The sequence below is a fragment of the Parambassis ranga genome, chromosome 20 (genome assembly GCF_900634625.1).
Source record: "Parambassis ranga chromosome 20, fParRan2.1, whole genome shotgun sequence".
Lineage (NCBI taxonomy): Eukaryota > Metazoa > Chordata > Actinopteri > Ambassidae > Parambassis > Parambassis ranga.
The window spans coordinates 13,400,860-13,428,731 of record NC_041040.1 but is presented as its reverse complement, the minus strand read 5'-3'; the positions used below and the strand labels follow the sequence as shown (position 1 = coordinate 13,428,731).

The 27,872-nt window shown below is 41.6% G+C and overlaps 1 protein-coding gene across 4 annotated transcripts; it reads left to right on the top strand.

Annotated features, from left to right (window-relative positions):
- Positions 1–153: 153 nt before the first annotated feature.
- rttn (rotatin) lies at positions 154–27,100 on the top strand. Of its 4 annotated transcripts, none has more exons than XM_028433114.1 (49): positions 154–325; positions 617–804; positions 1,049–1,223; positions 1,385–1,483; positions 1,568–1,658; positions 1,895–2,009; positions 3,177–3,327; positions 3,444–3,612; positions 4,265–4,455; positions 4,635–4,750; positions 5,631–5,798; positions 5,877–6,089; positions 6,166–6,278; positions 6,377–6,503; positions 6,843–6,968; positions 7,545–7,661; positions 8,187–8,326; positions 8,859–9,027; positions 9,103–9,202; positions 9,892–9,977; positions 10,524–10,641; positions 10,990–11,086; positions 11,180–11,245; positions 11,665–11,856; positions 12,641–12,883; positions 13,448–13,604; positions 14,542–14,708; positions 15,091–15,310; positions 16,149–16,277; positions 16,393–16,503; positions 17,035–17,193; positions 17,467–17,544; positions 18,067–18,265; positions 18,368–18,465; positions 18,563–18,650; positions 18,973–19,174; positions 19,477–19,567; positions 19,804–19,954; positions 20,156–20,293; positions 20,935–21,137; positions 21,268–21,373; positions 21,615–21,712; positions 21,953–22,030; positions 22,423–22,549; positions 25,099–25,292; positions 25,614–25,890; positions 26,510–26,613; positions 26,822–26,891; positions 26,964–27,100. In XM_028433114.1, exons 1-49 carry the CDS (start codon positions 295–297, stop codon positions 27,041–27,043), a joined length of 6,726 nt encoding a protein of 2,241 aa, XP_028288915.1. In that variant the 5' UTR covers positions 154–294; the 3' UTR covers positions 27,044–27,100. The 4 variants fall into 4 exon arrangements, with proteins under 4 accessions (XP_028288915.1, XP_028288914.1, XP_028288913.1 ...); XM_028433113.1 differs by having other exon boundaries at positions 1,049–1,238; positions 4,638–4,750; XM_028433112.1 differs by having other exon boundaries at positions 1,049–1,238.
- The last annotated feature ends 772 nt before the right edge of the window (positions 27,101–27,872 follow it).

Genomic DNA, 27,872 nt, shown 5'->3' with positions numbered 1-27,872 from the left:
CCTATAAATCTAAAATTAAGTTACAAAGAAATATAGGCCTATTTTGTTAAGGTGCCCTCTGGAAATACGACACAGTATCTGAGTCGTCCTACACAGTCGCTGCTCTTGAACGCACCCTGGTCCTGACCTCCACAGGAAGTGGTGTGACGCTGGCGCGGTTGTTGAAAACAAACCCGGGCAGACGTTGTTGATATGTCACTGGCAGAAAACCACACTCCACAGAGTCTGGCATCGGCCGAAGCTTTTGTAACTAGACTTTCACACAAGGAAACATAGTGTAACCCCGCCGTGGACATGGAGCTGTCTTCACTTATAAAGAAAATAGGTGGGTTGAGCTATTAGCTGAGCAAATGCAGCGAAAGGAAGCTTACTTTAAGTTAACAAAACATATTAGCCGCTCGTATGGTAGCTAACAATAGCAGTTCTTTAGTTGACTCGACATTACTGTACTTGTTATTGTTTTTGCTCAGAATAATTGAACAGATATATAAGGGAAATGGCTAGCTTGAGCTAAGCAGACTAAGTCAGAGATAAGTTAGCTAGTTAACACTAAACTCTGCTAACTATGCTGTAGTGGCTGTTCGCAGTTTAATAACTTCTTTTCCACTAACCTTAGGACACTCTTTGGCGGAGATAAGAGTTCGGGCATTGAGGAGCATCTTATGTAAACTGGACCATTCTCTGATTTCCGTCCATGACATTGTTCAAGAGAAGATGTTGTTTGTGTATCTGCTGGAGTGGTTCAATTTCCCAGAGGTACCAATGAAGGAGGAGGTCCTGGGATTGCTTTTAACCTTATCAAAGGTAGATATACAGTTTGCAGATAATAGATATTTGGAACTACAGCCTAACAGATGGAAACTTTAAATGTATTCTTGGCTTCTGCCTTCTACTGTTCTTTAAGACCTGAAGCAGTTATGAAGGTGGAAAAATGTGAACTTTTGTCCAGTTTTATGCTCCTCTTTTCACTTCTACCTGCTTACTTATTCTAAAAATACTCCAAACTTCATATTTGTATGTAGTATTTGGGTATGTTTTGTCTTCAAAGCATCCTAGTTCAGCCCAGATGCTGAGAGACGTTGGCGCGGTGGACTTTCTCACTCAGCTTACTCCAAACGTTGAGCCCAGTCTGCGAGCTGTCATTGAGGGAACCCTCGACCAGCTGTTCCATCTACCCGAGCTGCTCCCCAGTCATACAGTTGTCTTCTCACATGGACCACATAGTACGACATCAACAGGTGTTGCAAGTTATGCCAGACATTTGTTTGTGTTTAGAATCTGTCTTCTACATGTCCACAGTCTTATGTTGGGGACAGGCTCAAAGCAAATTGATAAAATACTGGAAAATGTTATTGCACTAACAAGTGTGGTGTCTCTGCTGCAGCCCCAACAGTTGATTCACATGAAGACCATTTGCTGCAAAGGGGTTATTTCCACAAAATTGATGCAAGCAACACAGATGTGCCACCTCAGAAGATTGCAGGTGCCCCTTGCTTGGAAGTACATTTATGTAAAGGATCGGCATGATGTTGTTTCTGTATGTGACTCATGTTATTGTCTTGTGCAGTGCATGAATCTGTGAAATGCCTGAAGTTTTCTGTGTTCCCATGGCTGACCCTGACAAATACAGACAGGCACATCCTTTCATCCAATGAGAGGTAAGAAACATGTCATAAGATTTACTATTATAAGCTAAAGTTTAAACAAACTAAATTCTGATCCAGGTTATAATGATTTAAATTTTGTGTTTAGTTATGAGTTTAAACTTTGCTTTGTTGCCCTGTAACACTGTACAGGGCTGATGAAAAACTTTTTTTTAATCAAACCCAAAAATAAAACCAGAAATCAAAATACAACAAGTGTAAACATATCTGCTTTAATGTTTGTGGAACAGTTCTTTAGGGAGCAGCAATCCAAACTTGGTACGGACGACGTGTGAACTTCTGTGTGACGTCATAATGCAAGACTTTCCTGCTGAGATCTTCCTCCAGAGGCCCAGCATCATAAAGGTACAATTAAACAATCATGTCTTTGCACAGATTGTATTGAAAATATGCCTACTTGTTGTAGTTTATGTTTGAAATGTATGCTGGGCCAGTCAAACTCAATTAACTTGGTTATTGATCCTGTTTTGATATTATAAAATGAATGTATTATGCTGTATTTTAATCATCATTACTTTAATTTGACTGAACATTGTCTTGTTAGTGTGGCCAACCCACAGAGGATACACAGAATAGACTGTCCACATAATGAACTGTCAAACAGTGGCCTTGAACATCACTTATGATGTGTCCCTGATCTTGCAGGAGGTTGTGGAGGCCTCTGGAGGCTTTGTGTAGTTTGCTTGGGTAGGTTCTAGATTGCTATGAGGATACAGTTCAGTCATGACGTACCTCTTTCAGAGTGTGAAGGTCTAAGAGTTTGTGTATAACCGGGCATGCACTCTGAACAGTTGCTGACCTTGTCTTGCTGGCTTTTGAGGTGGTGGGGTCATAATCCTGAAGTCTGCACTGAACTCCCACTGACTTTCTACTTTGACCAGATATACTCACTCTCAGTCTCTGCAGCACTTTTTGATATATCTGCCAGTACCATGTCAGCCACAAAGCACATCTGTTCTATGAACTCACTGTTTCATTGGCGTAGAGAGTGTTGGAGCAGACATCATTTTGCCCAGATGAGCCACTGTGAACATTACTATTTTCTTAATAAAGTGCTGCATTAAAATACATCGGTCTCAGGGTAGCATTAGCATACTGTCACCCAGCAGTCTCATCATCAAAAAGAAATCATTACTCGAAAGTACTTTTCGTCTTGTGCCTTTACTTGCCCCTCCTTTGAGTTACTAGAGCTATTAAGCAAAATTAAAAGACTGGAATTTAGATACATGACATCATTAACTACAGAGGGCAGGGAGTCTGAACTTGGAATTAATTGCTGCTTCGATAATTCATTTCCAGTTGGCCTTTTTATTTTCTGGACTTTTTGCAACTTTTCCATCCGTGTCTGGATTTAAATATTGTTTGTACATAGTCTTTGCAGATCTGCTTGTCTTTGTATATCGGCCAATACTCTATTTGCACACTTACGCTAAAATCCTAAGTGGATATAACTAGTTGTTCATCCATAACCCAGCTTCAAAGTATGCCTCCCATATCCCCTTCTGTTTTCAGAACCTTCTATCCCTGTTGAAGCTGGGTTCGGGTAAAGGTGAGGCCAACTACCTCCACTTGCCAGCTCTTTCCTGCCTGAGGCAGCTTTGTGTAGGTCTGAGGAGGAGACTACGCTTTCATCAAGATCCAAGCTTCTACTCTGCAAAGCAAGGTAGTGTGCCTTATTAGTTGTACTCATGAACAGACTTTTTTAACAGGTGTTTTTAAATGCTGGTGATCAGTTATTTTTGCATGATGTAACAACCTTTCTTTTTTTTTGACGTTTAGATCCAGTGTCCCAGAACTCATCCTTCTCTCACACCCAGGACGTTCTGGGGACTCAGTGTTCACAGGCCTCCTCTCCTGCGGCAGAGTGCTCACCCCGGCCCTCAGTGGTGGGACGCACAGCACAGAGAGCCAGGGGAGATGGTCAAGATGGAGACGCAGCCTCTAACAGGTGTGTGCATTTTAAGCAAGGATAAAATATTTGATTATAATACAAGTTACATTATAATTGTAATTGAATTATAGTTGCAGTAAGTGTAAATGAGTGTTTCTTTTTGTGTGTCTGTTCTTGATATCTAAGGTATTGTTTCTCTGAATGTTGTGAGTAATTGTATTTGCAGTGAGACCATGCTTTTTCACACTTCTGAAGCATAAATGGTATCATGTTAGTCTGCAGATCTTGTTTGTAAAAAAAAAATCACATTTTGTTATGATTGAGAATTGTAGGCAATTCTGTTACTCAGACCTCAGAAACGAGTCTTATACGTTTGGCTTTTTTGTAAATTTGTGCACAGTGGGGTTTTCTGTGGCTTTGAGTATGACAAAATTGGAAGTGACATGCGCAACCCACATAAGAAGATAAAACAGTGTAAAGAAAGGCAGACTGTGAGGGATTTTCCACCTCTTTAAATATGTACAACACTCTGAGCCCTCTGGCGGCTGGTCTGTAGTGTTTAAAAATCCTGTCTTGATTCCCGTGATGGCATATTCAGTTTTATGATCCATCCCTATACAGCTGATACGTCACTCCTTCTTTTTCGAATGGGCCAAGAACAGATCATGAATATACAGTTGTCTTCCTCTCTTGTATGTGATTCTTCCAGTGGCAGCTCACACAGAGGTGGAGCGGCAGTGCAGCCCCCCAGACAGATGCCACAGTCACCTACAGATGTGGCCCACTTGGAGCTTCCTGACCTGGGTGTAGAAGATGTCCTGGAGCTGCAGTTACAGCAGCTCACGTTGGCTCAGTTCACTGTGGCCGCCATGGAGCACGCTATACCACTGCTAAAGACAGGTAGGTAACACATGTATTTTTATGTTGTGTTTTAAAAAACACAATTTTGTTCTGTTTGTTTCTAGTTTACGTACAAATTCTCTCACGTTTCTTGCCTACTTTGGATTTTATCAGTTATTTGATGTTGTGAAAAAATCTCCTCTGCATTTGTTCTGTGTTTCTCGTCTCCTGTTTCTCAGAAGGCCTGCATGTGTTCTATCGTGTTCTGGAGCTGCTGTGTGATGCCGTCCTCCTGCTTGGGGACAGTGTTTGTGAGCTGGTCTGGGACGATCTCAGCCTGGTGGGGATGGAGCTGGCAAGTCAACACAACTCATGACAGCCTCTTATGTAGATGAATGGATACACTTCACTGAAAAGGGGTACTGGGTTGGCCACCAGACAATTTGCAACAGACACAGGCATACGGTACTCAACTGTCAAGGAGAACTGTGGGCATGTGATTGAGTGGAATGAATTATATAAGGTTACAAAGGCTTTGTGCTGGTTACAAAGAGCTTCTCATACATGCATGCAAGCTACATGTGTGCACCCCTGGGTTTATCCAAACATGGAATTGCTAGGTTAGTAAATGTCTTCATTTATTATCTCTTATCAAGACCACACAATAGATTAAGTTAAACAGGTGTTTTAAAACCATGCAGAATAATTTTTTCTCTGGCTGTTTAAATGTTATGTTATACTGCAGGGGGATTTATTCACTTGTCAAGCCCAAGCCCCTGTGGCCCTCTGCTGTTTAATACATGCCCAGAGCCTTACAGCCTGAGAACTATTTTGTCATCTTTATGTGGAGAGCAGCTTTGTGTGCCAGACCTCTAGGTTTTTCCTATGGGAATGAGCAGGATCTTTCATGCCAGCCTTAGCAATGCAGAGGGCATGTACTGCCCCCTGCTGGTGTTTTTCTTCTATTGTTCAAATTCTACACCCAGAACAAAGTGGCTGAGAATAGATTGTTCCAATTTATTCATACTGCAATAGGGTGGATCTGTATCTCGTCCCAAAATAACCCTGAAATCTGATTACATTCAATTCCTAACCCCTGGAACGAACAATTTTTCTCTTGGCTCTCCGCCAGAAGTTGTGTCTGAGTGTGTGAACATGCACACACTGCGTGCATGTATTGGTGTGTTTGTGGGCATGTGTGCTTTTGTCTACATTTCTCTCTCTGTGTATTTTAGAGAGAGAAGCTGTATGCCTGCATGGAACTACTGGGGGATATCCTGAGCTATCACCAGAGCTATTCAGCAGACCTTTCCCACAGCTCTCAGATCAACCACAGAATGGCCTACATAGGCACGGCCATATTCACCATTAAACTCCTTCAGACCATCCTCCCTCCTGAGAAGGTGCGTGTGACCAAATCACATCAATAAATTGTTTTTTTTTTCCAATTTAGAATGAATGTTTTTATAAACTTCACACAGGCTAGTAACAATCTCCCAGAAAACACTGCAACAGCTGTTTTTCACTTATGCTTGGACACATCATTGGGAAGTTTATTGCCCAGCATGCAAGAGACAGCAGTGGCCTACTTGGAGCAGGTGAATTCAGACAGCCACGACCTCTACAGGAGGGTGACCCGCGTTGCCCTCTGGATGGAATCTACCTGCAACTTTGTTAAGGAAGCACAAGCTGAGGTATTACCTGCATGTCACATCTGATATTATTGGGGAATTATTTAACCCAAATAACGGGTTATCTTTCTTCCTCAAGGGGGAAAAGAACTGGTTGGAGTTGCTGGAGCTGGCAGACCAAGCCATAGATGGCCTCCCCTTTCACCATCATTTGCCCATCATCAAAGAATGTGTTCACATTTGCTCCTACCTGTGAGATAAAAATCTGACCAGTTCTTGCAATTTAAAATCAAACACACCTTTGCATATCAATATGGAATATTTATATTCCTTTGGTTTTCCCTCATTAGGTGGAAGTTTGAGCAGCCGAGCCCCCTCCTCCAGACTGAGAGCCAAAAACTCCTCCTCAAGCTGCTGTCCCATCCTTTACTGCCTGTCAAAACTGAAACATATGAGTGCACTTTAAACCTAGTCAAGGTCAGAGCAGAGCTATCTTATATAGACAGTCATGTTTTAAATGAGTGTAAAGGGTCATGGCTGAAATATACCTGTCTGGTGTAGCCTTAATGTGGGCCTGTTTTGTGGAGGATCCATATGTAAATACGTGAGATGAAGATGAATGGAGTTGTAGCTCTTTGACAGTGTGCTATAAAAACCCCTCTTGACATTTGAAATCAGTCTTTCTTTTCATTTTACCAATTGCTGTCTAGAGTGCATGGCTACATTTAAAGTGGAATGAAGCTCTTGTATGCGAGCAAAAGTGAGAGGAAAGTGATAATTTATGATGTGCTCTGGTGTGATTACATATACCCCTAGGACTGCCTTGGCATCCAGAATGTGTCACATCAGGAACCAGCAGCATGCACTGGCGTCAACTTCCTTCTCCACCGCAGGGTGCTGTATGAAATAAGCACTTTTGGACTACAAGACTCTGCAGAAAAGGTATTTGACGTTCCTCTTGTACTTTCATTAATAACATTACACCTCTGAGCAAGGCATTTTGTACAGAGTAACACTATAAACACACCAGAGAGTCTTTATCACACAGAGTTGCCTTTTTGTTGGCACACCATCCCGTCAGGCTGAATGGTGGCATCTGGAGCTTTATTTTTGATCTGCTGATGGCAGTCAAGATGCTACAGTGACTCACTAGCCCATCTTGTAGTGTTAAGTAAAGGGTAATGGGTGATAATGGGTTAAATTTGCTACAATGACCTATTGCTTATTACACTGCTACACAGCAGTAATTATATAATACTTATAAAGTAAGTAAAGTAAAATAACTGACAGAATGCCATGAGTATTTAAGATGACTGTGGTGAGGGATATGATGCACAGCTTGCTGGTTAACATGCTAACTTAACAACACCGTTCTAGCACTTAGATTTACTGATGAGACTAAAGAATGGGTGCTGTTTCTTTTCACTGTACTCTGATGTACATGATGTAGAAGTCTTGCTAGTAGATGTTCCATCAGCAGCACCTTTGTGAATTCAGCAATTTACTTGTGATCTATAGGTGAACATTCCTGCCAAGGATATCCTGCTATTCCTGCTCAAGGGACGATTGATGATGACAGCATCAACCTGGGACAGATTCAATGAGGCACTTTACCCGGTCATGCCCATATTACAGGTGTTGTTCTCTCTGTAGAGGATGTGTTGTAGATGCACTGCATATTTGGAACTTATTACGTTTATGGAGAGGAGAAAGTGGTGCTTGTTCTCCGCAATCAAAACAACTGTGATCAAAAGTGCAATATTAGCACTCTTGGACCACAAAGACTGCATATTGAGCTGCCAGTGAGAAAGATTCAGTTATTCTCTCATTTACATATTCTGTGTTATATTGTTTCCTTTCTGGGTGGAAAAAAAACAAACTTTTATTAATTGTTCAGTTTCAGGCAACAGAAAGCCAGGAAATTCTTCATGAATATACATGAGAGTTTGACTAGGCTGTCAAGTGTGATTTAATTCAAGGAGGCCATTCAGAGATGGGCCCACCATGTCAACAAGAGACAAAATGAAACCACCCGTAATCAAAGCGATGCATATTTTATTTACTGTTGCACTGCTTAGCTGGAATTCCCCTGTTTGCTCCATTGTCTGCCAAGGCAGTCTGAGAATTGTGTGTGTTTCTATGTGTATGTGTGTGTGGCAGGGTTATGCCAGCACTGAAGAGTCACTGGGAAACTGTGTCCTGCTGATAAGTGACATGTCAGACGTGGCTAGAGACAATGTGTTCCCAAGTACAGCCAAGCTAAAAGCAGCGCTCCGACTCCTTTTCACTAAACAGCCCACGTGAGTCTGGGCTCTGGGCCCTTCTATTGTCAATGTTTTTGTGCCTGTCTGTTTGTTTGGCTATTATGTCCCTGCCCAGATGTGTGTGCATCTCAGAAATGTGTGTATTTTACATCTTATGTGAAGTAGTTTGATGTGTTTGACATCACATCTTAGGATAAACTCAAGACAGCATGAATATTCTGCTCTGTAAGGCTTGCGGTGGACGTATTAGCACTGCATGTTGCTGTCAGCTGATGTGCTCATCAAGTCGTCTAAGTTTGCCACCCATTCCCAGTCTATGAATATTGATGGTGATGGAAATTAACACGAGAGAAGCCCTGGTAAATTTTGGCAGCAACTAATAGATTTGTCTGCACACCCAGACATTTTTTGACAACCAATTGCAGTTTGGATAAAACATTTCCAACATGATTTAACAAAGAACAAAAACTTTTTTTTTCCTTTATAACATAAAGGAGTTTTGGGTATTTTTAATAGAATTCGCATCAAGAAGTTTTGCCTAAATACCTTTATTATTTGTTATTAATAGAGTGAGAACAGCAGCAGTGCAACAAATCCTGCCTCACCTGAGCAGCAGTGAAGTAAAGACAGCCAGACCAGACCTGGATCAAGCAGTGATTTCCTCACTCCCCAGCATCTACTGCCTCAGAAACCCTTTAGACGTCACACTTGACACCAGCAACAAGTCTGTCTTAAAGGTATAAAGATACAGATACAGACAGAACACCACACATTTAAAATAAACAAGTGCTTATAGAGCTGTGTTTGACAAGGTGGAGTCAGTGGAGAAGCTGTATTGCATCCTGCACTCAGACACTGTAGACATCTCTCTGAGAAGATCAGCTGCAGAACAGCTGTCTGTTGTGCTGCAAGGTGAGTCGTCCTCAATGTCAGTTTTTTTTTATGAGCTAATCTGCCTGTTTGACACTTTTAAACCATATTTTTAACATCTTGGCTTTGGTGATTAGCCTGTGCTTATATTAGGGTTCATCCAAAAAAAATCATTTAAAAAATCCCACTGACTTTGGAAAAGGGTGTGAAAAAGGAAGTGCTGAAACTCTAATACATTTCAGCATTCATTCCTCTTGTACTCAATAGGAATGGAGCTAGCTAGCTCCATTCCTTGCATGTACATGCATTGGAAAAAATACATTTTAATGAGAAACACTGACTGGTTACACTATCGGCTCCTTCCAACTCCCATATTTGAGTCCCACAAAATGTCCTCAATAAAATGTCTTTTATAGTTGTACCAAATCTGAGAGGCGGATACAACCCCTGAAAAATGCACTGGCAGAATTCAGTTGCGTCTTACTTAAGTGTCTTACTTTTCTGAGTCAGATTTGTGGTTGAAATTATTCACACTTAACAAAATGAAAAGTAACTTCTAAAAGTTTGTTTTATAAGAGAGAGCGTACCCCTGTGAAAACTGCAATTTCACAGCAGTGTTTGTGGCTTCCCACCACCATATGTTTTAGACAAACACAAAAAGGAAAAAAAATGTCAACAATTATGCAAATGTTTATTGTCTTATATTGAATTGCTCTCTTTCTTCCCTTCAGACACAACAATGCACCCGGTACTGAAGAATCTTGGAATAACAGATAAAGTTGTTTCTTTTATTATGGAGAGCGTAAATGGCAACAAGGTAAAAAACAAACAGCCTCAGCAAAGTGATGAATAGATGTGTGCTGCTGAAGCCAAACAAAACAAACACAGAAGTGCAGTCGCATGTTCTCCCATTTGTGTACCTTGTTTGTATGTGCTTAATTAAGTACATATGGGAGAGACCCACTGAGACGTGGATGATAGAAGAAGCAAATGGCCTGTGTTAACAGTGTCAGACAGGCCCTGGTCAGCAGCCATATTTGCCATCTTGTTACTGCAGTCTGCTGACCATTCCCAGGCCTTGAATGCCCAACATGTACCTACATAGAGGTGGAGGAACAGAGTAACACAGAAATACTTGTTGTAGTTATGTGTGAATAAAAGGGATGTCTGCAGGTTGCATGTGTCTTCACATTCAATTGCCAGTTCTCCTCAGTCACAAAATGTTGGCATACATGAATTGACAGTAACGAGAATCCTGTGCATTTGTATGTGAGACACAGGAGCTGGAGGAGCAGAGGGAGAATGTTTGTTTGTGTTTTCCCTGCAATTAAACACCAAGTGAGTATGTTGCTGTTCTCCCCAGAGCTTGGATTGTCTGCTGGAGCCTTGTATATGTATCCTGAGAAAGCTGGTGTATGCTGATCCATCTCTGAGGCACAGCCTGGCACAGCGCAACCTCCTGCTCCTTACACTGCTCAGGGGTACAGTCACAAGACATCTCATTAAGTAACTGCTATGCATGCTGTGTTGAGTAGCTTGCGGGCATATTCTTGAGTCACCCTCTGATGCATTGCTTTTAACCATCTTGTCACATTTTTGTAAATGACATATTAATATGATGCAACTAGTTGCTGTGCAGCATTGTCATAAGCGTCTTTGTAGTCACAGCCACTAAAACATTTGTGGCATAATTTATAGCTCAATTGTTCACTTGCTGATTTTGAATTAGAAACATTTAATTTAAGGGATTTATTAAGATTCTTGTACCACTGATAAAGTTTTGGTTGTGGGTTATGGTGTGAATTGCCTCTGTTGTGTCTTAATTACAGCATCCTTGATACTGAAGCAGAACAAAGGCACTGGGAGTGAGGTTGCTGTCCTGATGAGTTTACTGCTGTTTGATGAGATTGCCAGCATTGAGATATGGTGTGTTTACTTTTCCTGTCTTGAAGCTTACCTTTAATATTAATGTGCATTTATTCATTCTATTGTTGTGTGTGTGCCCTTTGTTGATAACAGGTCTGATAAAAGTAATACAGACGTGACATTAACACCATTCTCCCTACCACTGACAGTAACACGCAGGTAAGTCTATCCATGAAGTCAGGAGGGATTGTTCTGGGTATCTGAACCTTGCTGTCAGACATCCTTCTCTGAAAGGGAGTTGAAGTGGATGTTATGCTCTCATCAAAACCACAAGATTTCATTAACAAAAAAAGTCATTTTATCTTACAGAAGTCAGGAGCAGCAGGATTACTGCTGTTTCCATTGGTTGGTTTGTGCTATTTATTGTTATATGGAACAATCTGCTCAGGAAAGTTATGCCTCCTTCAGAAAAGGCTGTATGTCAGCTACTATCTACCGTAGATAAAAGTGTGGATAAGTACCCCATATACCACTTCAAAGAATCCAAACTAGCCCTTAATATTTCCTACTGCCATGTTGCCACCTTTTTATTCCTTCGGCCTTGCAGATGTTTAATCTTTTTCTAATGTTTCTTCAAGGTACAACATTCCGTTTCAAGCAGCGACTCATCATGCTGTTAGCCCCTACCGCTGTGTCTTGGCTCCTTCCTCTGACCTCCAGACCCTCAGTCAAGCCCGACAAGCCCTGCAGGTGGCCTGGAACACTGCATGGCATTCTGGGATAGATAACCTTCTCGAAAAGCTGTCTGATGTTGCCAGTGATGCTACAGAGTAAGAGTCTTAAGTTTGGAGCTTATAAACAAACAACATATTAGATTTTGAGGCCTATCAGGTGTTTTTGTGGCAAGCAAAAGTATGCAACGAAGTAAGTATTTGTAGTTGATGCAAATGTATCCGTTATAGTTCAGTATTTTGGCACATGTAGAGAAAAATGCAGTGTCTTAAGGGAAATGAATACTTCTATGGCAGCATTTTTAACTAAGAAGAAGGTGCTACATATCACTCATGTCCTGAATTCTCTCTAGTGGGGAGTTGTAGTGAAGAATTAGATTCAGAGTCTTGGCATCTTGTGTTTCATCTGTCTTCATTTACTTCTAATGTGACCTAATTCAAACAAATGAGAATGTCTCTCACAGTTTTAAGCAGCTTGATTACAGCAAAGACATTTGAAGCACACCACGGATGGATCAATCCATCTGAAACTAAATTTCATACAGTGCTATGAGTGGGAGAAGAGCACTTGTTTAAGATGGATTAGTCACTGAAAATTGAAGGGTATTTTCTTCATGCACTGTATAGAGAAGTGCTCAACCTCTAACAAAGCCCTAATGTTTTGATTAGATAAATTATTTTTCTCATTGATTATGGCTGGTGTGACCATTGCTGCCTTGGCTTGAATTAGTTACAAGAAACTTTTAGAAAAATGTAATTAAAAATGTTGTGTTAATGTCATCATTAGTATGCTTCTGAGGCCGCTGCTCGTCAGCACATCAATAGTCCTACAGTCTGATTTTGAATGCAGTTTAACTATTTAGGTTTTTGCCTTTTCTCACAGATTTCATCCGGACTTAAAGCTGTCAGAAGCTCAAGTTCTGTCGCTGAAGGCAGTGCACCTTCCCACTGCACTGCAGGACTGCATCCAGGCCATCGTCACCGCCGCTGGACACAGTTCTGTGGCCTCTGCCCTCTCCAGGCTCAGCCTCTACTTATTGATTGACAGACTGGCTCTCCCTCACGCTCCCACTCGCAGCTGCAGAGATACCCTTCACACCCTCAGCTGGCAAGCAGCCGTGACCAGGTATGCACATGCAGTGAGGATTAAAGAACCATAGGTCCATATGTTAATACCAAATCAGTAAACATGTAGAGTGTGGAGTTTATAATTGGGTTAGCTATGGAAAGATGATTATTACTATTACTGCGGCAGCTTCTTTGTAAATCAACACTGTTGTTTGTCTTTTGCCTGTTTAATACAGTATGACTTTGTCTTTCAGTGAAGAAACATGAGGAAGAACATTTTATTTGACTTTACTTGTTCTAGTTGTTCTTTTTGATATTGTATTGATTTAAGTTATTTGAAGAATTAAAACTTAATTTAATATAAAGAAATTGAGCAAGCCTCCACAAGTGTACATTCAAGTATATCAGCTATTTCTTTGATTTGATTTGAACTGATTCCATCAGTTTAATGCTGCCCCTGGAGGTTTTTCCTGTCTGCCCGCATGTGTCAGAATGAGGGTAAAATGAGAACAGGGAACAGGATGTGGCTTTTTAGAATATAGTTTTAGCTTCTTAGAATATGTTTGTATTCTTTTGGCCATATTTCTCTCCTCATGTTGTCCTCGTCTCTTCCTCCGTGCAGGTTCCTCCAGGTGCGACCAGCCTGTGTTGAGGATGAAAGGTTGCTGGTGGGCATTGTTGGATTTTTGAATGCGTACTTCAAACAGATGCACACAGAGTTTGTTTCTGACCCAGAGGACAAGGACCTGCGCTGGATACTGGAACTGCTTCTCAACCAGGTACAGATCCATTACACAGTCTGGACAAACATGCAAGTAAAAACCCCCCACTACTACTGTACTAAACATAAATTTGTCAAAATAGAGTATAGATACATCGGCATAAGATCAAATTGTTTATTCTGGGCACAGATTTTTGATGCTCTAGTCCTCTGACTACCATACTTATCTTAATGTTTAATACTGTAGCTTGTGTTGTGTGTGTGCTTGTGTGTGTCACTGAAATCTGAGTATGCATCTCCATTAGCTAGTAATCTCGTTAGGCTCCCTCCTCTCTAGCACAGAGAGTTATATACCAGCAATCAAAGCGTGAATCAATCACACACACGTCACACAACCTGAACATATTACTCCTTCATCATGACAGAAAAACAGCATCACAGATTTCCACCTTAGAACTTGTGGTGGAGATTATTTCCTGAGCTTTTAAACAATGTTGGATTCATGTTTTTGCCCGAGGACTGGGATCATCACACTGTTTTAGCAGGGAGAGCTACTTTCAGGATTTAATCAGTCTCACCTTGGCTTTCTCATTAATGTGTGTGTAAACAATAAGTCCTCCCCTGGCAGCTAAATCAGACTCAGATTAAATGCCTGGTAGGGGTGAGCATTGCAGCTCTGCTTTGAATTTTCTGTAATTACTGAGCTGTTTCAGGAACATCTGTCGCTTCATACAGTTGCATTAACTACCCACTCTGCACTGTTCAGGAAGACATTCTGCTGTCTGTTGAGTTTTTTAGAGAAAGATAGAGGTGCATGCTCACACATAATCCACCCTTATCTGTGAAGTGTCAATATTATAGAATCCTATATGGTGTATTTAAAACAAAATGATATATTTTAACTACAAATTTTTAATTAGACCAAATAACTAAGTAAAATTAAACAGTGATCCAGTGACTGTCATCTGGCTCTGTTTCATTCATCAATCTTCCAGGAGACTGCATCGCTCCTTAGTTTACTGCTTGGTGTCGAGACCCAAACCTCAACTCAGAACCAAGGCAAGCCCGAGGACCTGAAGAACCACGTGAGCCAGAGGCTTCAGAGAGAGCTCACCAGCTTCTTTAACACCTTACTACTTCGACTATCTCACACAGCTGACAGGTGAGATGGTGTCACACTGTGGATTTTTGCAGGCATTGACAGAGGGCCTTTATTTTGAGCTTTAGTTTAGTTTGAAATAAAACCCACCTTGGCTACCCTGACGTTATTATACCCAATTGTTGGGAACTGGGTGTTATCTCATTCCATATTGAATGTAGCTTAGGGCCACACAAAGCCTTCATCTAATGAATATTTTTTTGTTCATGAAAAATAAATAAAAGAACTAGAATTATCACTTGTTTATGTATGAAACAGTATAATGTTCTCAGCATGCCTTTGGGGGTTAGCAAATTCATTAGTAAGGAGGAAAAACTAATTGTCAAATATATTTTTTTCTGCCTGTCTGTCTCATTTGCCGCTCTCTCCTGTCCTGTCTGCCCAGGCTATGTTTGGCATTAGCAGGCCCCTTCAAGAGCCAGCTGGCAGTGCGTTTGCTTCAGAGCCTGCGGGTGTCCGACGCCCCCCGTTTCTATGGCCTTCCCAGCCTGGAGAGGACACTGCAGGGCATGGTCAGCCTGACTGCCCAGCCTGGCTGGAGCTCTCACTGCCCTGACCTGGAGCCCAGCTCCCTCTGCTCCAAGTATCTCAGTGGGTTATTAGAGGTGTGTGTTTCTGCGTCAGCTTGCGTTGGCATATGGCGTCTGTGTGAAGTTCTGTGTTCGCACAGTATGTGTGCATATGTTCATGTAAGCCCTCCTATTCTCTTAAAAAACGTGGGAATGGTCACAGAAACGCATAAAAGGAGAAACATAGTACTTTCTGAGGAATTAATTAAAATAAAACAAAATGTGGTTACGGGACATGAATTGTAATGGGTAAAAATCTCATTGATTAGATATGCCACACTGTGAGAATGCTGATGAGATTAATCAACCTTGCTTTTTCCATCTGTTCTGCTATTCAGCAGTCCATAAAACAATAGCGTAACACAGTGTACACCAGCTTGCACAGCAGTCCTCAGCACAGAGGTGTCCAAACAGAAGACCCCCATGGAATAGGCTATCCTGTTTACACATCAGATACCTCTGTTCATTTTTACTGGGCTGCTTTTATTCATATAAATTCTAATTAAATGAAGAATGAAGGTTAATTTTCAATCCGACATTCTAATTGCTACTTTCATCTATCGGATAATAGTCACCTTACTCTTTCAACTCTCTGACCCACGTCTCACCTGACACTCCTGGCAATGCAGAGCCCAAAGGCTCAGCAGGCCTTGGGCTCTTCTCTCTTCATCTGCTCTTCTGTGCAGTCTCACATCCTGATGGCACACCAAAGCAAAATAATTAGTCTCCGCTGTATTTAACTTTCATTTGGATGCAGTGAGCTGCATGATAAGTATGCAAGCAACTTTGCCTTCTGCACTTTAGCATTGTATGATGCGAGGCTCTGGATGGTATTATTGCAGTATTTCAAATATATTCTGTGCCCTTTATGCAGGTGATCTCCTCGTTTTATGTTGAGTGGGGAGGTAACTCGTTGTCTTTCATGGGGAAAGGAGTGACAAAGAATGCTGTTATTTGCTTGCTTCACCTGTCCCACGAGATGATGGCTGAAAACAAAGACAAGGCAAGTGACAATATACTAAAATTCGGTTACATAAAACAAGTACATTTGCAGAAATGGAACCTAATCTTCTGACATTTTGTAATTAAACAATTACCTTTGCATTTCTTTACACCAGGACCTGATATCTCAGTGGTCTTTGGGGAGTGAAGCAACTGCTGAGGAGACTAATGCCTCCCAGTTAGGTTTAGCCTGGCTTATACCACTGTGGGTTGACCGAGATCAAGAGGTAAAGATGTTTTTTTTCTCATTTTTTTGAATGTGCTCATTTCTGTACTTGCCTTTAAACATATCAGTGCAGTATAAGGTAATGCTGCCCTCAATATTTGGGAGTTTTCATTCTACAGTTACTCTTTATAAACTCTTTCTGTCATAAACTGAAGCTTTAGATGTTTGGCTTTTGGGACAAAATAAAACCCACAACAGTTGCACAAGAACTCACAGACATAAAGAGACACATGACAGCTAGTCGCACCAGATTGTCTGTCTGTCTCTAAAAATAAGTTCCCAAACAAGTTAGTCTAAGAAGCTCCCTTGACATGTAAAACTGTCTTTTCCATCATCACTTTAATATTATTTTAGTATTATATATAACCAGCATGGCCAGATTTACATTTAATACAACAAATATTGTCCTGTATGTTTGAATCTACAGATGCACACAGATACATTTTCATGCATATTACCATCAGTATCTCTTCCAATTTGTCTCTCTTTTCCTTAATGTCCATCCAAATGCGTGCCTCCCCTCTCATGTCAGGTGAGGTTTGCCAGTCTAGGTTTAGGAGCAGCTCTGTCCTCAGTGCCCAGCGGATGTCATGCTCTGTGTGCCAGCTGTCAGAACATCAGTGGAGGTCTGTGGGGCACGTTGCTCAACATCCTTCTGGATCAGCAGGAGAGCAGCATGGTCCGCAAAGAGGTACAATGGCAGCTGTGCTCTCAAATAACCCAAAAGCACTCACTTAAGTCATGCTGAGCTATTTGTTGTATGTTGTTAAAACTGAGTAACTGCTGTTAATTGTTTTGACATTATTCACATCAATGCTTCACTGTCACCTACTCAGTGGTTATTAACACTGGACATTTATGTATTTCCAGACAAAGACAGGCAGATGGCGCTGTTGCTAATCTTGTCTAACTTGACCCACTATGTGTGTGTGTGTTTCTTTTTCCTTTTGGTTTGTGTGTCCAGGCTGCTTTTATCCTGCAGAACTTGCTGGTGATGCCCATGCCTGCCAATGCAGAGGAGGCCAAGGACTCCCACTGGCAGGTCAGCAGCTCTGCCAGCCAGTTAAAAAGCTTTTATGGACCATGAACTGGTCTCTGGTTCTGTTTTTTTCTCTGTTTATATCCCTTCTCTGTCCCTTCTTTCCAGTCTTAACCCCTCTCTCTGCTCTTGTTGAACCCTGCAGGATTCAGACCAGGGTCAGAGTTGAGTCTGTGCTGGTGTGCAGTCACATCCAAAATAATTAAGTTTAAATCCTAGAAACTTAATTTAGATGTGAAGGTGTTCCCCAGTGGGGAAAAACATACCTGAAAGCAAGAAATCAGACTTGTACACACTGTAAAAAAAAGGAAACTGGACTAGGTGGACTAGGTGTTTGGGGGCTATTTGAGAAACTAGGACACAACATATCTTGTTATAAATGACATTTGTAAAATGAATGAATGATTTGTCTTCATCTGTCTTCTCTTTGCTCTCTTTCTGCCACTGAAATATCAACACAAGTTATAAGAACATATTGCTGTATTATAAAAATTTGTTGTTCTCATTCACCTTCTTCTCTTCCAGCACCCATGTGTCCACGATGAGGTGTCTGGTGTGTCTTTGGTTGGTCTTCCAGCACTGCAGGCGCTGCTCTACCACTGTCAGTATTTCCAGCATGTGGCTCTTTCTGCCTCCAATTGTTATTGTGGCAGGTACACTTTCCACCTCCAACCTCGTGCTGATGCTAGCAGTGGACCCAGTCCTCAGGAGAGCGCTTCTGCAGGTAGGCTCTGATTGTTTCATCTATATTTAATCCCTCATGAGAAAGCCATTATAGCTCTTATAACTGTGTTGTTTACCATCTTTTTTTTCATCTTGTTTCTAGATTCTGAGAACTCTCTGTGGTTTTGGAGCTGTGACCCTTCAGTAGTTACCATGCACTCCAGCAGACCTTCAAGCTCCCTTTCTACATCCAGCACTGTGGTTAGCAATGCTTTTATATGTTCATGTTCAGCACATCAGCTAATAAACCATGCATTAGATGAAATGAATACTCACATCTTCACGTTGTGCATTACAGATAAGAGGTTCAGGGCCACACACTCCCAAGGCTCCTTCCCCACAGAGCATCACTGAAGACACCCCTGCTAGCAGACTGATGGCTCAAGGTACCACAGAGAGATGTCTGTCTGCATGTGTCCTTAAAGCTGTAGTTAAACTTGATGTTTAGTCTGTTAAACCACATAAACCTTCTCATGATTTTCCCTAGGAAAAAGAGAACTGTAATGTAAATGTAAAGCTGGTTACTGACATTGTGTATTGTCTTAAATACATGTTTTAAAGAACCATACTTTGTTACTTTACCCTGGTTTGATGTTTTTGATTATGTGGTCAGAGAAGCACCAGTCACAGACAGAGAAGTGATTCACACACAGCATGGGAACCTTTGGGGAAACACCTCTGTTAGCTCTCTATTGATGTGTCTCACAGGTCAGAGTGACACAGACACAAGCAACTCAGTTACCTCGCAGGACTCCCGACAGGGCGAGTCCTCAGCCATGGATCCCGTTGTCATGGTAACTCCTGACCTCCTGACGGCCCACTGTGGCCTGCTGACCAACCTGCTGGCCATCCTGCCAGATTTTACCCTCACTGCCATCCGACATAACCAGCTCCTCCAGGTCCTGGCCAGGTATGAGGTCACATTTTCTGTCCACACGAACCATAAAAAATAACCACTACTCTCAATCCTTAGTGTATTATTGTGAATACAGCTGTTAAATTGTGAATTTAGTTAGTGAGTAAATTGTGATAATTGTTTATTTTTCAGTAAAGATTTTAATCAGTGTCTGGTGGCATTTCTTGTAAATAGAAGATTATGTAAATATGTGTGTATATATTTTACTCAATAGAGAATTAATGGTAGTTGTAGCTCTGATCCCCTCTGGCTAGTTTGTTTGCAAACACAGTTTTCTCATCATGTTTATTCCTCAGTCTGGTGGATATCGGGCCAATCGAGAAATGTCTGACAGAGCTGAAAATACCCAACATCCTTCCAGGAGAGAGAGAAGACATCAAGCGTCAGGTGAGGCACACTATGACACCTGTGTCTATTTGTGTTTTTGTTATAAAAAAAAATGTGGGCTGATGTGAGTTTGCTGCAGTAGGATATCTGAGGGCACCTCCGGATTTTAGTGTAGGAGGAATACTTAACAAGCAAACCATTGTTTTTTTTAGGCTTTGTTATTCTGATCTTTTCAACTGCTGAATAAATGTTTGCTTGACTGCATCGTGGTTAAATCGTTGTGTATTTCTTTCTAGTTTGTCACCATACTTCAGTTCCTGTCCAGCTTGTCCAAACTGTTGCAGTCATGTGTCGTGGTGAGCAATGAGCTGATTGGCCAGATGGACTTCCTGAAACAGCTGTTGTCTACTCTGGTGGCTGTTCTCATGCTGGATACCAAAGGATTAGGTCAGAATCATTTTAGTAAATAAAGATGGTGATGACATATGTATGAATATTTTTTTCCATAATTAATATACCCAGTAATGTGCTAAAATGTCCTAATTACTGATTTGTTTTGAAAAGCCTTGCTCTCTCTGCAGTGTGTCCAACAGTCTGATCTGTATGTGGCTGCCTTACAAATCTGTGACTCACCCTTTCCCTCCTCAGATGCAGGTACCCGGGCCGTGGTTTGTGTGTGCTGGGCAGACGTGTTTATGCTCCTGGCTACTCTGGTGAAGAGGGACAGCTCAGCAGCGCACCCATCTGTCTCTGCTGCTCTGGGCAGACGCTGGCGGACGTTTGCAGGTACACAGATTCTCTGCTGTGTGAATAAAAGTGACAAAAGTAATTATTATGATTCAGTCTGCAGAATCTGTTCTATAAATGTATATTATTAATAAAGTCATATTTTTGCAATAATATTCTGTGTTTTTAAATCTGCATTTATTTTAAGCAGCTCACAGGTTTAAAAGAATTTACTTGATGACATAAAGGCTTAATCAGTTTAGGGTTAATCTAAATGTAGTAACACTCTGTTAGCATTTTAAGTGTATATAATTTTGGTACAGGAAAAAAACAAGTTGTGTAGTTTTAACATTCTTGTTGTGTCATTACAGTTTAATTCACGTTAATGAACAGATGCTAGGATAAGCTAGCATCCTGTCCTTATAACACCTCCTCCTCGTCTTCTCTGTGATCTCTGTGACTCAGCAGGAAAGAAAAAAATGAGTCCAGTAAAAGATGATTGCTGGGCTGTTTTTGTGTGTGTGTATTATATTCTGTCTGTACATGTGTATGGTATCTAAGTGTCTTGTATACACATCTAGATGATTTGTGTGTGTACTGCCTCAGTTGTGGTGATGTCTAGCTGTCAAGGGACCTAAAGTATGGATTTGCCATTTTGTCTCACTGTGATTCTGTCTTTTATTTTCCCTGTATGTCTGCAGGAACATTATCAGTGTGCTTGGATGAGAAGTTTGCAGATCCTCCTCTCCACACAGCAGCTCTGCACTTTCTCTGCACAATTTTTACAGAGGAGACAAAAAGCCGCAGTGAAGAGGTCACAACCCCAAACTTTAAAAATGCTACCCCCCTGTCAGAAATGCTAAATGGACCTGCCGCCAGCCAGCTGTGTGAACTGTTACTGCAGGTAGGAGGTGCTGGTCATCAGGGGTGTTGTTAATTCCTCAATTCTTAGTATTAACTCAATGAGGATTATTATTATTATTATTATTATGGGAGTGTATGGTTATGTAGAACAATCTTTTTTTGCATGTCAGACTTTTGAGAGGAGGACTTTTCAAGACCCTTTGAAGAAGCGCACAGCTAGAGCTCTGATGACACTCCTGGCCTGTAGTCCTACAGCTCAGAACTATGCAGCCAAAGGTAAGTCCCCAAACCTCAGACTGTAGTTAGACTGTCACTAATCATCTGTACTGTGTTTGCTTTAACCCCCATTAACAAACACTGTTCTAGCTTCTGTGTGTGTTGTTGTTCAGTGATGCATAGTCTAGCAATTCCTCTGGTCCAACAGTCCCCAGTGCTTTGGAAATGAACTACCATCTTTGAGCTATAATTATCCATTTGTATCTGTGCCATGTAAACCTCTGACTGTCTTGTGCTTTAGCTGGTTTAATTGACAGCTGTGTGGAACAAATGAAGCAAACTCATTCCCAGCTTCACCTGGAGTCAGTCCGACCCGGCAAAGCTCCTCACCGCAAAAAGGTGAGCCGAGACTGGCTGGAAAATTTTCAGTCTCAGCATTTCTGTTCTGCTTGTGTATGTGTGTGTGTGTGTGTGTTTTTTCCAGCAGAATAGAATAACAAACTGAATTACCCATGGATGAGTTTTTAGACAAATATTGTGAATATGTATTAACAATATTATGATCTCAGCAGAAAGTCTTTGATGAGTGTAGTAAAAGCTGTTTTTAACATCCTGGTCTTTGTTTTTCTATATTATCAGGAAGAAAGCTATTTAAAGGAAATCAAGCTGACTGTGGAGATCCTGCGGAGTGCTCTTTACCGCAACGATGAATGCAGAGTGAGCCCGTGTGCCTGCCTTTTAATTCCCCCCTGCTAATTGGTTTTTAATGGAGCTTCAGAGTACCAGTGCTGTGCCTGTAAATGAGATTCACTTAAATGTGCATGGCCCTGCTAACATCTCAGCTTCTCAGTTTAGCTTCTTAAACCCTGTAATGGCATTACTTATGGAGCATATTAGCTGGTTTTCATTTTCTAAGTAGCGTTTTAGTCACTGGTGGTTACCTCTGTGTGTTTTCCTGCACACTTAAAGAAAATATTGAGACATTTTTTAATGTTAATTACTGGCATCTGTGTCAGCTCAAGCCATCCGCATGTGTTTTATTATTGTGCATGTCTGTGGGTATTTTTCTATCAAGTGCATGACTGTGCTTAATCTATTAATGTGTGTAGGCGGTGGCCACAGATGCTCGCCTAACACTGGCACTCAATGCTCTTTGGCCTTGGATCCTATTGGACGATCCCACCATGGAAGCAGCGCTGGAGCTTCTGTGTGTCTATACAGCCAACTGCACAACAGGTCTGTCTCTGTGTGTGCGTCTGCTTTTGTCGGCCTGTATGCTTATGTGTTTGTGCAGGCACTGTGCCTGGCCCGTGCCTGCACATCGCCTGTGTCTGCGGTCAGCAATCTGACTGAGTCACACACACTTTACACTGTGAGGCCCATTGTCCTCTCCAAGGACTACTGAACAACATTGTGTCTAACTGTATAAGACCAGTGCCTGCTCGCCTGCCAGTCACAATGGGGCTCAGTGTCAGGAAGCAGAGATCAGGCTGTGTGGCTGTCTCACTGTATGTACGGCAGCCAGTTTCAGACTAGTGGGAGATGATGCTGGGAAGAACAGAGAACCTCTGTGATGCCTGAGATATTCCATCATGCAAATGTAAGAATATCATATGTAGAAATCAGAGCACCAACAAAACTTTGTAAGCAAAAGGGCAAAATGCACAGGGAGGATAATGTTACTTTGATTACCAGCCTGCGTCCTTTGATCTGTGTGTATGCATGCATGACTAGCGTAGCTGTGCAACTGAAATCTGTTTCATCAGTGAAGGAAAGGAAGTTTTATGTGCAACACTTATGAGCGTTATAGAGCATGTGTGTCTCTATTTGATTGGCACCGGTTCCTTAGTGGGTGCATGTGCACACTCTGATCTAAACTCACTCGCTATACAGCCCCCCCACCCCCACCCCACCCCACCCCACCCCATAAGCTCAAGCTGTGAAGCAACAGAAATCAGTGAAGTTGGGCTCAGTATCTCCCTAAAGGTTAACTGAACAGCAGGTTGTGTTCAAGCTGCTTGCAGCCAAGCTTAGTATTACACCATACACCCTCAGGCTACCATTTGGTCTCCTGAGACTGCTACATTTCAGCTGAATCTTTCATCTCCAGTCTACCTCCTTCATCCGAAGCTTTGTTAGCACTGCTAGTTGGAGTCGGATTGTTGTTTTCATCTGTGCCACACATATTTTTGGCAGTTATTTTTATAACAGCCCCAAACCTTGCTCTCACACAGAAAATAAATGAATGCCAATTTTCTACTTTTACATGGGATGATCTGTGTGTTTTTACAGAATAATTAAGGACATTCAGAATGAGACAGCAGTTGAAATGCTTTTACTGGATCCATTATAAAGCAGAGCTCCCCTGTCAGGTTCATGATACACTGGATTTCTTGACAGGTATTGAGATAACCTCAGGCTAACATCAGCATACGCCTGTTGCTGTATGTTACCATTCTAGGATTTGCATAACCAACAAGCTGTCATGTTCTCCAAAAGGCAACATCAATCAGTGTCAGACCGGGTTTCGTCAGCACTGTCTGACTTAAGCTTGCTATTTTATTTGTAATCTACAGCTGCAGCAATTATTTGTGTCAGTTACACTGATGTAAATGGTGCCAAAACTGAGATGTTTTATTTGCATCTCTCATTTGTGCAAAATCTATTAGTGTTTACATTTCTGAATGCCCTCATAGTGGAATAAATTGAAGCCATAGCCTAAGGCAAAATAATTTCCCTCCCAGTGTCAGCAGAGCGTGGTTGTCCTCTTCATGGTGAATGAAGATTTAAAGCTAGTTAAAAGAGGTTTTTAAAGCTCTCCGATTCAACCTGTGAAACTGCTTTTTTACAGTTTTCCATGGCCCTCTCAGCAGTTAAACTGTATTGTCCCCGGTATTTTCTGTCTTTGTACAAGAAATCACCTTCTTGTCATCATTTTTGTTAGACAGCTTTTACATCAAAACAAGCTCCACGTGCAGCCGTGCAGAGATGCTTTGGTATTGTGGGCAGACAGCCGTGCAGCCCAACGGGTCAGTCTTTATTTTTGCAACCACTGGTGCTGCTGGCCGGTCAGCTGGTCAGCTTTAAAATAGACAAGCAGTTCCATCAAGGAAAAATAGTCAGTGTAGTGTGATACTTTATTTAATGCTTGATGCTTACTGCTAATGCTAGTGGTAATGATAGGCAACATGCAATACTGAGTCTGCTCAATTCTTAGATAGAAATGTGACCTTCAGACATGAAGGTGATGAATGAAGTCTGATTTGTCCCTTGTGGAAGAAAAAAAGGTTTTTGATGTTAGCACAACCATGTCAGTGTCTGCCTCACGGTCAGGAGGCATGTTCGTGGACTATTGATCGATTATTTTAACATCAAATCAACTGTTAACCGTTTTAGTTGTCACACACATGATTGATAGTTTAAAGAAAGGATCAAAATTGATGCAGAAAAAACAAAATGTCTTCGACCTGTCCAGGGTGTACCCTGCCTCTCACCTATAGATAGCTGGCATAGGCTCCAGCCCCCTGTGACCCTGCAGTGCAGGACAAAGCGGGTTCAGATGGTGAATAGATGGATATTCTGTCTTCTTCCTATTCAAAAGCCAAAGCCTATGTTACCCACAATGCAACCTTTTTCCTTTAAGGGGTTGAAATTGGAAAGCAAGTGTATGAATAGTGTGTGAGATGAAGATTAGTTAAAAGACACAGTATATGCACAATATTTCTGAAACTTGTTACATGTATTTTTTTAAGTTAATCAAGTTAGTATTACTGTTCTGTTCCCAGCATGCAGTTCTCTTTGTGGCAATGCCCCCGGTGTAGCACCAGGATCTAAAGGCTCCTCAAACAGCTCTCTGATGCACTCTGTCATGAAGCTGACCACTGGCCTCTCATCAGACAACAGCCCCGTCCAGAATCTAGCTTTCTCTCTCTTGGCTAATCTGGCCATGTCCCGGGACTGCAGAGGCCTCCTGCAAAAGGTACATGTGAAAATCCATTAGCTTAGCGATGGTACCTGTTTTACTTGTAGAAATTAAAGTTCTAAAGGAGGGACATCAGCTTTGTTTACTTGGTGAGATCATTTTTAAATTTATTTCCTGTAAAATTTCACAAGTTGAAGCCATAAACCACACTGCTGGCTGGCTATAAATGACATGCTCTTCTCACACCTTGCTCATAAGCTCTTCCTCACACCTTTACAGCCTACAGAAATATTATCTAAATTGGGTAGCAGCACTTAATGATCTGTTAACTAAAACTCTCAGCTCTAATTTATTTGCTTCATTTCCTGTGATCTTCAGAGTAATTTCCTTCAAGGCTTCCTGACAGTGCCGCTGGTAAAGACGGGTGGTGTTAAGGCCACAGCCCAAGGTGGTGGTGGTGCTGGGAGCCTGCTGGGCCAGTGGCTGAGACTGCTGGTCAGTCTCTCATTCGCGGAGGATGGCCAGCAGAGCATCCTCAGGGTGACCGGCGCCCTGGAACTACTGGCAGCCCTGGCACCACATCGACAACACGCACTGCTCACACTTCACAACCTCTGCTTCTGTCCAGCCAACAAGTCGCACGTCATTGCAAATGGTAGGAAAAAGAACCAGAAGTTACATTGTGACTAATTTAGGTTTTCTCAGCAGCTAGATCTGCTGAGTTGTTTTGTTTTGCTTCTGCAAAAGATTCAACCCACAGCATGGCACTAGCAGGCTGTACTTCTGATGAAAGTCCAGACACACACAGAGAGTGCACTTTATCTGATAAAGGTGTCACAACTGACAGCAACTGAAACTTATTATGATTTACAACATTTAGTTTAGGAGTGCAGGTCAGAAGCTGCAGGTGGATGAAGATGAATGATGCAGAGACATGTAGACAAAGAAAGCAGAGGAAGTTGCAGACAGATCGACAGATTGTTGCAACCTGTGGGTGGGACATGTGGGTCCAGGTGCCTGGAAACTTTTTGTTCGCTGCAGATAGGTCGTACTTCCTGTGTCTTCTGTGCAGCGAAGATAGAAAGTGTGCCCCCAAATTTTATCAGAAGTACGTTAAGGTGCAAAATTGTGGTCAGAGTGAGAATGACAGAAAAAACTGTTTTGAGTTTAAGCTATCAGTTTTGCACATAAAAGTATGCTTTTGTGTTTCCTCATGTCATCTTGAAATAAAACACAGGCATTACTCCAGATCACCTGCATGTTTTCTTTTCCAGACAAAGCCATGAAGGTCCTGCTCTGCTGTCTGCAGAGTAAAGAGAAGGAACCCCGCTGTATGGGAGCCTCTGCACTGTGGGCACTGCTTCATAACAATCAGAGGGTACACACACTAGCACACACTAAAACTTAACTGTGGTGTCATTTATTGGCCGATGTTAGAATTTATTGGTGGTATATGTCAAATGAAATTGTGGGCCTGTAAGACAAGTCTGCTTAAAAGCTTCATTGTTTTCTCAGACAGCACAGATGGCCAGTGTGGATTTTTATCTCCTGACAATAAACTAAAAATAATTTTTTTCCTCTCAAAGGCCAAGACTACTTTGAAGTGTCCCTCTGTCCGACTGAGAGTTGAGGAGGCTCTTGCTCTTTGTAAAAAGGGTATGCATGTCTCTAAACCTGAACTTCTGGTTTTGCACGATTTATTATTAGCACTTGTTTTATTGTTTGCAGATGCAGAGAACAAACTGGAACCTGCAAGTACCTACCAGCTCAAGTGCCTTGAAAACCTTTCCCTTCTGCTGAATAGCTGAATGTTATTTATATTGTTTTGTATGAATTTATACGGACATTAAAGAGACGTCACCTGTGTTGTTTATGGTCTGCTTTTCAGTTGGCTAGTGGTGACTTCAAACACATGCTTTGTGGTGATGGTGGTGTTTGGTAAGACGTCTACTCTGTGCCACGTTTGACAAGCTGCAGGAAACCACCAGGTCTCACACACACAAGTTTCACACACTTGTTATTTTAGTGAGTTAGTTTCCAAAGTGGGTTTACTGGTTCCATTGTAAGTTCTTATCTTTGGTTAGTCTCACTAAGCAAATCACACTCACTGTATATTTCTGTTTCTGAGGTAATTATCTTGGAAATTCCACAAACATTTTTACTGCCAAACCTCAGAGAAAGTACAGTTAGGATGTGCACAGGTTGCAGCTACTGCTGCATCAGCCTGACGCTCCCACAGTGTCCCACACAAAGAAAACAATCATTTCTGAGATGGTTAATTCAGCAGAAAGGGGAACTCACTGTTCTCTATACAGTCATAAAAGCAGAATTAAAATCACAACAATAGCTCTCCTCATGTCGTCATGCACTTCAGGAACAGTTAAGGAGCAGCACTGTCATCGCTTGATGATGCGTATGTCCCATAGAACAGATTAGTGGTGATTATTACAGATTTTTATGTTTATAGTCAAAGGATCTTTAAACCAAAGCTAAAAGAATTGAAGAACGAGACACTTTCTGGGAAAGAGGTTGAAGTAATACAGTGAAAAAGGTTTCTATTTTTTAGAGTTAACTATTGTTTTTAAAATTTCTTTATTGGTTAAATTTGCTCTAAATTAGCAAAAGATTGAGTTTCTC